The sequence below is a fragment of the Dama dama genome, chromosome 33 (genome assembly GCF_033118175.1).
Source record: "Dama dama isolate Ldn47 chromosome 33, ASM3311817v1, whole genome shotgun sequence".
NCBI lineage: Eukaryota > Metazoa > Chordata > Mammalia > Artiodactyla > Cervidae > Dama > Dama dama.
In genome coordinates this window covers 21,001,285-21,013,313 of record NC_083713.1, presented here as the reverse complement: position 1 = coordinate 21,013,313, position 12,029 = coordinate 21,001,285, and the positions used below count along the sequence as shown (strand labels likewise).

The 12,029-nt window shown below is 37.9% G+C and overlaps 1 protein-coding gene across 2 annotated transcripts in view; it reads right to left on the bottom strand.

The window, feature by feature from the left end:
* The window catches only part of SESTD1 (SEC14 and spectrin domain containing 1), a 134,349-nt gene that overhangs the window by 76,120 nt on the left and 46,200 nt on the right, over positions 1-12,029 (bottom strand). For both annotated transcript variants that reach the window (XM_061135397.1, XM_061135398.1), the window contains exon 3: positions 8,991-9,099. In XM_061135397.1, the coding sequence (XP_060991380.1) occupies positions 8,991-9,099 (109 nt within the window). The remainder of the gene's footprint in view (positions 1-8,990; positions 9,100-12,029) is intronic.

Sequence of the window (12,029 nt, the reverse complement as noted above, 5' to 3'; positions counted from 1 at the left end):
ATACTACATATTTGAAAACTGCAAGACCAACTGATAGTACAAACTACTTGAAAGGAATTTTTTTTTAAAAATTTCAATCCTACAAGTGGACTCATAGTTTAAACTGTGTTTAATGAGAATATACTTAGATTTAGAAGCACATTATGTCCCTTCAGTTCAGTTCAGTCACTCAGTCGTGTCTGACTCTTTGCAACCCCATGAATCGCAGCACGCCAGGCCTCCCTGCCCATCACCAACTCCCAGAGTTCACCCAAACCCATGTCCATCGAGTCGGTGATGCCATCCAGCCATCTCATCCTCTGTCGTCCCCTTCTCCTCCTGCCCTCATTACGTCCCTTACAAATGGTGTACTGGAGTAGCTGAAGTGCTGTATTAGTAAATTCCTATACTACTATTAACATGTTCATAGTTTTAAGACCAATATACAAAAAAAAAAAAAAATCTATTAAGACCCTACCTTGTTGATGCTCCATTAGAGCCTTTCAAGAGGCTGGTGGCTGAATTAAGACAGCTTTTAAAAGAGAAGTGGCTCCTTAACTAGCTCATTCACTTTGGCAAGAAAGAGACTATTAGTGGATTTTCTGGGTTCAGTATTCTGTAGCTCTTTACTAATTTCTTTGATTACAACTAAGGGCTCCTTTTTTTCCCACTCAGAGAGCTCTGCTTATACTTCCATGATGGCACTAATTTCACTTACACTTTTTTATAATTGCTTGTTTATAATTCATCTTCATTAGATAACATGCTTCCAGAAAGCAAGGATATTATTGTCTTACTGGCATCTGGGAAGCTTCCAGCACAATGCTTTAAAAACAGAGGGCCCCTAAAAATGTTAGAAAACACACATCACATCACCCCTTGGTCAGAACACAACAATGGCTTTCTTTCTCATTCAGGCCCTCTAAGGTCTGACTCCAGCCCCTCTGGACGCTGTCCCCAAACTTTGTCCCCCCTCAAACTGCTCCCCCACACCACCCTCCTGACTGAGCCCACAACACACCGAGCCTGCTGCTGCCTCAGGGTCTTCCTTTCCACTTACCGCTCCTTCTGTCTACAATACTCTCTCTTAAATGCGCTTTTACCAGCTATCTACATAGCCTGGCCCTCACTTCACTCATCTCTGGTAAAATGTTATCTTATCATTTTGTACAATACTGCCACACACTCCTTCCCACTACATCCCTCCCTCAACTCCTTTCATGCTCTGTTCTACAGGACTCGTGGACATCCAACGTACTGTGTCTAATATTCATTTCATTATTAGCATATAAGGCCCATAAACGCAAGGACTGGGCCTTTGTTCACCCATTACCTCAGCATCTAGAAAGATGAGACTCCTTGCAGGATCTCACATATTTACTGAGTGAGTGAAGACTTGTGAGCTTAATTTCTGTGTGACTCTTGACAAGTCATTCATTAAACCCTTGTATGATGAAGCTTTTTTCTGTAATATAAATGAGTTTTTCTACAATTAGGAAGAATAGACCCAAAATTCAATTTCAAAAAAAAAAAAAACAAAAACAAAACTTGAGAGAAACAGAAAGGTAACTTCTATAAATGGTGACTCTACAGAATTAGATTAATCTGGGCAACTACTTGGCAGCATTTCCATAAAGAGGATTTAAGTATGGCTAAAGTGTTAGTCTAGATTATAGAAGATGTTGGTCTAGATTAGTTAAGGTACCTTCCAATCCTGACATTCCATGATTCTATAACCGGATGATCAACAATTTCCCTGTGAACTAGAAAAATGCTATGATTTTAAATGTACCTTGAATACACGGTTGAAAGAAAATGTTAAAACAAAAAGATCTGAAAGATTTCCATTATGTTCAACTATGTTCACCACAGTTACCTTTATATGTCAATTCTCAGTTGTCATAGATTCAGGTTAAATGTAAATGATTACTAGAGTTTTCAATCACAATGGCATTGTGATTATAACAGAGGTGAGTACTTAACTAGAAACACAGGCTTTAGTTAGGCCACCAGGTCTACATCCTAACCTGCCACAGGTTCTTGATCAAGATACTTAAATTCCACACACTTTCTAAGCCTCAGTTCCCTATCTGTAAGACAGGGCAGCCAAGGATAACAGTGATCGTCTCACAGGGCTGTTATGAGAATTAAATGACTTACTGTTACCTATTATTTCTTTAAGTACAGAATATTCTTTTCACGTATGCACCCCAATCATCCATAAGTAAACTAATGTACTTTATCATCCATAAGTCAATTCTCAGGTCCATTTCAAATATAGTGTTCTCAAAGGAAAGCAAGACAAGCCTAGACAGAGTTGTTTCCATCAAAATGGCTTCTACTGAGCTGCAACTTCTACGTGTTTGAAATGTTAGATGCTGTGAGAATGCTCTGTCAGCCCGAGTACACAGAGCTCCTAAGAAAGTGAAGTAGTCAGACAAGAGCAGAAACCCACGGCCACTGGCTACGGATCACTAAGTACGAGGGACCGCACAGGGCTGTGAAAAATACACATTATAAGACAGTTTCTCCCATTAAGCTTAAGATCATTTAGAAAGGTAAAAAGGTGGGGAGCAAAGTATTTTAGTTAGCATCCACTCTCTATTCACTGACATTACCTTTTTAATGTTACAAGGGAAGCAACATGCATCTTTGAAATTTTTTAAAATGTAAGACAAATAATAAGTGGAAAATTTCAAGAATTATCACTAAACACATTATGACTAAATGCCTAAAGTCAGAAATGGCAAGTGCTGTAAGTCTGAAGAAATGCTGGCAGATTCTGGGAAATACCTATATAAGCAGCTAATGAAAATTAACATAAAAGGAAACAGAGCAAGAGGAATATAAGCAAAGGGACCTCATCAATTTGGGGAAATTTCTTAATTTCTCTGCCCTCAATTTTTTCATGTATGAAACAGCAATAATGTTATTATTTTGAAGATTGAGTTAATGCAAGTGATATAAAAGTGTCTTGCATGATAAATAAGCACTCAAGAAACAGGAACTGAAAGGGTGGGTTAAACCACACACAGTCTTGGCAAAGCAGTTGAGAAGACTGAAAGACCCTCATCTAGAGTGCAGACCTAGTCTCTTTTGTCTTCACAAAGCATGGTGAACAATGTCTGCACTTTGTATCAACAAAATAAACAGACTATTGAATTAAAGTTCATTGTGTGAAAAGAGGAGGTCTAGAAAACTGAGAAGGATGACAGAACTGTTGTTTTGGCAAAATTAATTTTGTTCTTGTGTACAAACTGGGGAGAGACTGGAGATAGAGAAATTAGCCTGGATACCGCTGTACTAGTCCAGCCTGACCACTAAGCCGTTCCTCGATGTGAACTTAAGCATAAGGGAACAGAGAAGACAACAAATTTAAAAATTCATGACAAAGAAAGGAAATACTAACTTAGCTGTCACATTTTAAAATGGGACAATGTAAGTTTTCAATACATATTCACTGAATGAATGAAATTAATATTAAAAAAGCAGTCATCAACAGCATGAAGTATGTCCAGAGCACTTAACTACAGTAGGTCAACACAATTATACTTCATTTGCCTGAAGTGCTTTTGCTAAGGAAGAAAGGAAGGCATTGGCTCAAACTTTCTTAGAAGCATGCCCCATAAAAAAACAAAAATAGAAAAGAGCCATCCAAGGCACACTCGCAGACTATACTGAGCTTTCCAAAGTCTAAGACAAACCAGTGACCAATCAGTGTTACATACATATTCAAATTATCTTCTAAGTGCTCTGTAGAGGGGCCACTGCAGTAGAAGTGGAGTCTGAGAAGGCAATGATGAGCAGAAAAGGTTGTGAGTCTCGACTTCTAACTCTTTTATAAATTTAGATTGTAAGATCTTCTTTGAATAAAAATGCCCAAAGATATTTTTTCATTCTGAATGCATAGAATATATACCCCATAGAATTCTGGCAATTATGAAACTACCTATATGGGATTCAAATTATAATTTCACTATTCTAAATAAGAACTACACAGCTGTTATAGCTCCTTTCATGATGTATTTTGGGGAGCTTCCATGACTTCATTCTGCTTGGTTCCTTCAGTATCCATATAAGAAACACCTAAGGTATCCAAATCATTTTATTGGCATTGTGGACATGGGGATAAAGAAAACATAACTCTGCAATCTAATAACTGACTGATTAAACAGTGAACTCTATATCAAGCAGAAGTGAATAGGAAAAAGTGTCTAAAAGGGCTCCTCACAAAGACAACAATAACAAAAAATGGTTGAGAAACACTGATATATATGTTTTGTCACATGTTTCTAAAACGTGTGCATGTGTGCTCAGTGGCTATCTCATGTCTGACTCTGGGACCCCATGGATTGTAGCCCTCCAGGCTCCTCTGTCTATGACATTTTCTAGGCAAGAATACTGGGGTGGGTTGCCATTTCCTTCTCCAGGAGATCTTTCCCAGCCAGGGGTTGAACCTAGGTCTCCTGTATTGCGGGAGACCTTAGTGTTTAACACTAAGTCACCTGGGAAACCCTTTTAAAAAGCAGGCAGTCTCAGTTATCTATTATCATACTTTGTGTAACAGTACTGAAACAAATTTCATTTTATACTTTGAAAGTAAACATGCTTCTGATGTAAAATTTTGAAATATAAAAAGAAATGAGATAAAGCTAACCTCAGTATTTACTTTTTTACTGAAAAGATTTGCAAATTAATTTATATGTCTTGTCTTTACCTCCCTAAGGGAACCTTGAATTTGATTCTGCTTTCTGAATCATGGATTCAATTTCTGATCATGTTGTTTATTTTTAAAATGTACAGCAATTGCTGGAAAAACAAATGAAAAACTCCATTTACCTCTCCTAAAACTTAGCACTCAGGTTGGTCCAACTGTTTCAGTCTATATTATTTTTTATTAAAAATCCTTTATAGAAAATGGGGCAGTAATGGTCAGTCTTGAACTTCACACAGACCTGAACATAAACTTAGTATTCAGGTCATGACTGTATGCTCAGTTGCTCGGCTTTGTTCAACTCTTTGCAAGCCTATGGACTGAAGCCTAACAGGCTCCTCTATCCAAACAATTTTCCAGGGAGGAACACTAGAGTAGGTTGCCATGACCTCCTCCAGGGGATCTTCCCAACCCAGGGATCAATCCACATCTCCTGTGTCTCCTACATTGGCAGGCAGATTCTTTATCACTGCGCCATCTGGGAAGTCAATGATTAACCTGAACCTCTCCTTTCTTCTCAGCCCCTCTGATCAAGAGTCTGGAACAAAAAAAAACCAGCGTAGGGGCTAACTGTTTGTGACGAAGAATTAGGAAATGTTCTCATTTTCAATGGTGCTGGGTTACCTATTTGAAATAGGTATGTATCACACCCGGCCCCTGGTCGTTAAAACAAGCATAAAATATGGATAAGAAGGGCTTCCCTTGTGGCTCTGCTGGTAAAGAATCCGCCTGCAATGCAGGAAACCTGGGTTCAATCCCTGGCTTGGGAAGATCCCCTGGAGAAGGAAAGGCTACCCACTCCAGTATTCTGGCCTAGAGAATTCCATGGACTGTAGAGTCCATGGGGTCACAAGGAGTCAGACACAACTGAGCGACTTTAACTTTCATAGATAAGAAACCGAATAGCTCCTTTTCATTTTTAAATAACTTTTAGTAATATTCAAAATGCTAACATTTTCACTGCAAAGACAGACTCCTTTTCGACATCCCCTATAAAGAAGAGGCCACATTAGCTAGTTACATTGCTGAAGCTGCCCAGAGACATCAGCAATTGAAAGGAGCTAAACTTTAACAGCAGGGGCTTGGAGAAACAAGCAAGTCACAGACATAAAAATGCAGATATACTAAATAAAGGAAAATCCTTCTAGACCTAGGCTGAGCCCGATCTGATAGGGTACACTTAAAAACAGTTCTGGGATGGAAAGAGGCGTGGATAAACACATAGCTACGTGATAAAGTATTACAACACTGGGTGCAGGCTTCTAAGTGATGGGCATAATGATGTTTACTGCACAGTTCCTTCAACTTTTCTGTATATTTGAAACTTCTCAAAACACAATTTAAAAGTAGTTTTGAATGGTAGGCATTCTGAAGGAGAAAAGCCACTTTTTAAGATTATACCTAATAAATTACTCTTCCGGCTTGCAAAGAAGGGCTCAAAAACACTTGAGCTCATAATAAAATAGCAAGTACTGATTAAAGTTGCCAACTGTTTTTAAAAGCCAAAGTTATAGGAGGTTGGTCCAAAAAAGCAGAAGGCTAAAAATTCAGAGCATTTGCAAATATTTGAGGTCAAAATTTAGCAGAACAATGATCAAAAATAAAGTACCCATATCTCTATTTTGTCTTGCTAAATTAAATTCTTTCACCTTATTTCAACTTATATTTTCTCTATTAGCTGGCAGGTAGGTATGTGTATGTATGCAGAAACTGATTCATAATTTACACTGAAATAGTATTATATGTGGGCTTCCCAGGTAGAGCTAGTAGTAAAGAACCCACCTGCCAATTCAGGAGACTAAGAGACACTAAGAGACTAAGAGACTAAGACCCAGGTTTGATCCCTGGGTCGGAAAGATGCCCTGGAGAAGGGCACAGAAACCCACTCCAATATTCTTGCCTGGAGAATCACATGGACAGAGAAGCCTGGCAGGCTACGATCTACAGGGTCACAAAGAGTTGGACACAACTAAAGGGACTCAGCATGCACAGTATTATATGTATTGTTGTTGTTTAGTTGCAAAGTCACGTCCGACTCTTTGTGACCCCATGAATGGTAGCCCACCAGGCTCCGCCGTCTATGGGATTTCCCAGGCAAGAATATAGGAATGGGTTGCTATTTCCTTCTCCAGGGGATCTTCCCGACCCCGGGATCAAACCTGGGTGTCTTGCACTGGCAGGTGGATTCCTGACCGCTGAGCCACCATACCTATACAAGAATGAAAGAGAGAAAGAGAACGTTTAAATAGTGTAGGCTATTTTGCCCTCTACTGTACTTGTTTGCACACCCAGAGTGAAAACACAGGAGACATGAGTGAAACCGCTGGTACCTTAGCCTCTGTTACCCAGTGCCTCGTATAGTATGAACATCCTGGGAGGCTGAGTGTGACCCTAGTATATACCGGTGTGCACTTTCTTATCACAGACCTAACCACAAGCCAACTGTGTCTTCTGGAACTTAGTCTCCATGACATGCTCTAATTCTGGATGAAAACCTAGCATGTTACAAAAAAAATAGTTCATCTAAGTCTCTAATTCTTACTTAGGCATTTTTCAAGGATAATTTTGACTATCAGTAATTTTTGCATTACATTCCATACTTTAGAATCTCACCTCGGGTGAGATGCAACTACACTGTATTCTATTCATTTGAACTATGAAGAGCTCTGGCTTGCTGTCAGGAACTGTGGATTCTAACCCCAGCTCTACTGTTAATTGACTGTGTAATCCTGGGCAAGTGACTAACTTCTGAGTCTCAAGTCCCTCAATTAGAAAATAAGGCAGTTGGTTCAGATGGTCTCTAAGTTCCCTCAGCACTTTTAACCACCTATGAAACCATGAATATTTTTTTGATAATTTGCCAGTTATATATTTACCCAGTGTTGTTTACCTAAAAAGCAGTTCGCAATCTAATGGGGAATAATACAAATTAGCAGTCAGCAGCTCAGAGAATTAGCAAGGTTATTTAGTACTTATCCATTGTGAGGTCTGATAACTTTCCTTTCCAGAAAGCAAAAACAAAAAAATTGAAAATTTTTACCTGGAGACCTCTATTACCCTAATATTGGAAAAACATTCAGCAACAGAATCATTACATTATAGACCAATATTGGAAGCAGATGGGATTAAAGTCAGCTGTTCTAAAACACCATTTTAACCCTGTATTCTGCAAAGTGGTTTAAAATTAAATAATTTATTATGTCAATAATTCAAGTACAGGAAAAAGATATAAAGAATTGTCTGCTCTGACTAAAATGTTTAAAATGCACTATCTGAAGCTTATCAGCATTATTTAAGAGATAACTATTCCTTTTACCACCTCTACATTCTACAAACACACATAAAAAATCTGCCCTCATTACTGCAATGGTTTGCAACTCTGACTGCATATAAGAATTGTCTGGGAAACTTAAAACAATTTTTTTCCTGATAAGCAGGATTCCCAGGAACAACTAAATCAGACTGTCTGGAGGTGGATGCTCAGGCATAAAAATTTTGAAAAAAATCTCCAGATGAGTCTAAAGTGCAGTCCGACTTCAGCCCCCAAATATCACATGTGGGAAGGGAAGGGGGAGGGGTTTGTCTGTTGCTGTTGTAGTGATGGGTAGGCTCAAGCATATACAAAGGGTTAAGGTTTGTCTTCACCCAAGAAACACAAAAATTAAAAATCCAACCTCTTTGGATTAAAATATAAACATTTCTGCATTTTTAAAAATGTTTTAAACTCCAAACAGCCTTCATCCAATATATTAAAAACACAGATATATTTATATCTATATAGTTACATCTAAAGAAAGTGAAAGTGAAGTCGCTCAGTCGTGTCTGACTCTTTGCAACCCATGTCCATGGGATTCTCCAGGTAAAAATCCTGGAGTGGGTTGCCATTTCCTTCCCGACACAGGGATCGAACCTAGGTCTCCCACACTGCAGGCAGACTCTTTACTGTCTGAGCCACCAGAGGCTCAGTTATATCTAAATGGTTTCCTAAATACAAGATTCACTTTTCTAAGTTTTCTCAAATTACATGGTACATAGACAGACGCTCAATCTCTGGATTCCTTAAAAGGTGACAGCACACACATTTTAGAAATCTGTTATCATTCAGGGTACCAGGAACATAAAATGTCTTTATTTCATCTGCTATGGCATTATATACTATTGATTCTCGTGTTTTGACTATAATTTCACTGATAATAAAAGCAAATAAGACAACAAACTATAGTTTAACAATGGCAGGAATCATTAGTAAATAAATGAAAACATACTGAAATTTAAGAAAAGACACCTTTAGAGTCACCTTGGAATGCTGAGTAGGTAGTCTAAGGTGACACTCAGCTCATCCATATTTGTCTGTTCTAGGCATAATGGAATTGTCAGAATGAGGCCACTTCGTCTGTCCTTTCCTCCTATTAAAGAAAAAAAATATGTAAATTTAACATGTAAGAGATACTGAAGCACTAAATGAATAATATATACTTGAGTTCAAAGTTACAAAAACAATTTCAAGGTTAAGACATAAGTAAAAAACTATATAATGGCTGTTTATTTTATATATTATAAATGTTTATAGTAGTGCAGTAAAATTATACAAACTTTAGAAAAAAATGAGAGGAAAAAAATGCACCCATGAAGTCTTCACTTAAACATAGCAATTACCGTTTTGCTTAATTTCTTCCATTCAATCTACTCATGATTGTAATCAATTCATCAAACACCTGTTGTGTGCCCAGCACAGTAAGTATTTACAAGTAAGACAAAATAAACTTCTAATCAATCTAGGAAGAAAAACTTTAAGTCATAAGAAATAATAGTATGAAATATGACAGCTTGCTAGGCTGTGCTGTACAAAATATAAAATATTATAAATACGGATTTAGAAATTGGAGAACACAAAAGCCGTAATAAATGTATAATGGTTCATAGAAAAGTTAAAAACTTAAGAAAAATGGATAGAATTTATAGACCTAGCCAAAAGAGCATTCTGTGACAGGAATGATCTGAGGTAACTCACAAAGGTCACATAGGATTCTCTGTTCATGAGGCAATAAAGGGAAAGCGCTGTCCAGCTGAGAGGAGTGTATAGGACCTGCATATAGAAGCCTGAAAGCCAGGAAGTGGAGTGTATGTGCGTTTCACAGACGTTCAAGTCCTCATTGATTTTCCATAAACACGGAAATATAACTAGTACTTTATATACACACAGCTTCCTTCAAAGCTCCCCACATGACTGGTTTTCACACTGAAGTCCATCTTTTAACCCAACCGACATTTATAGCAATTTTAGAAATGTAAAAACCAGTAAATACTAAAGGAAACAATTTTATATGATCTCTTTCACTAAAAACTGAAAGAAGCGAAATGAAAAAAAATAATGATTCCTATGAATAAAGTGTAGTGTTAGTCACTCAGTCATGTCTGACTCTTTGCAACCCCATGAGCTGTAGTCTGCCAGGCTCCTCTGACCATGGCATTCTCCAGCAAGAATACTGGAGTGGGCTGCCATTTCCTTCTCCATCCTATGAATAACATGGATACAATTTACGAAGTAAAAGCATAAATGATCTTTTATCAGGTTAACCATATAAATTACTGATATTCAAGCACTTTGTTTAATCTCAATAAATGGCAATTTCAAATGGTTAACTTAGTAGATAATCAGTAGTGCCTTACTGCAAATGTTTTTTGTTTACAAGTTTTTTTTCTTTTTTTAAAGAACTGCACCCATAGTTTTCAAACTATTCTCTGAAGGACTAAGTTGGTTTGAAAATTTTTTCTCTATTATTCAAAAAGCTTGAATATTACTGACCGAAATAATTAACAGTCAGTAGAGAAAGTCACTTCATGGGAAATAGATGGGGAAACAGTGGAAACAGTGTCAGACTTTATTTTTTGGGGCTCCAAAATCACTGCAGATGGTGACTGCAGTCATGAAATTAAAAGACATTTACTCCTTGGAAGGAAAGTTATGACCAACCTAGATAGCATATTAAAAAGCACACACATTACTTTGCCAACAAAGGTCCATCTTGTCAAGGCTATGGTTTTTCCAGTGGTCATGTATGGATGTGAGTTGGACAGTGAAGAAAGTTGAGCACTGAAGAATTGATGCTTTTGAGCTATGGTGTTGGAGAAGACTCTTGAGAGTCCCTTGGACTGCAAGGAGATCCAACCAGTCCATCCTGAAGGAGATCAGTCCTGGGTGTTCATTGGAAGGACTGATGCTGAAACTGAAACTCCAATACTTTGGCCACCTCATGCGAGGAGTTGACTCATTGGAAGAGACCCTGATGCTGGGAGGGATTGGGGGCAGGAGGAGAAGGGGACAGAGGATGAGATGGCTGGATGGCATCACCGACTCGATGGACATGAGTGTGAGTGGGCTCCGGGAGTTGGTGATGGACAGGGAGGCCTGGCGTGCTGCTATTCACGGGGCTGCAAAGAGTTGGACACAACTGAGCAGTCCCGAAGTGAGTGAGTGAGTGAGAGAAAGTCAAGAGGGATTGGGTTCAGAAAAGTTTCATCTGCTCCTCAAAAACCACTAAGCTTTATCCCTACATTAAACCAAATCTACAAAAAGGTTCATATCTGAAGTGTAGCACTCTAAACCACTGTGAAATTGCCTGCAGACGACAGGTCTAACATTTAGCACTACATTTAACCTTATGCCCTCAGCTTTCACTACGGGACAATAAAATAATCACCAGTGTAAATGCAAAAGAAGTCACATGCCAAGAAGAAAAATCCTTTCAAGTTGGGTATGGTAACCAGGGTCAAATGCTGCAGAGACAAATGTAATAAGAATGCAAAAATATCACTGATAAAGTTTTTTTTTTTCCGCAACAATATGGGCAAATAAGCATTTTTTTTTATTGAAGTATAGTTGATGTACAGTGTTTTAGACACACAGCCAAGTGATTTAGTTATACACATATATATCTATTCTCTTTCAGATTATTTTCCCTTATAGGTTATTTTAAAATATTGAATATAGTTCCTCGGGCTACACAGGAGGAGCTTGTGGTTTATGTATTTCATATATAGTAGTGTGTATCTGTTAATTCCAAATGTCAAACTTATCCTTCCCCTTTCCCTTTTGGTAACTGCAAATTTGTTTTTTACATCTATGGGTCTATTTTTACATCTGTGGGTCTATTCTATTTTCATACACTGATGGGAGAAAAGAAATAACAATTGAAACAATATTCTTAAAGGGCAATCTGACAAGATGTAACACAAATTTAAATGTAAATTCTCTTTAACACTTCCATTAGGAGGAATTCATACTGCTGATCTTGCACAAGACTCACAAACTGTTAAGAATGCTTCCTATACCACC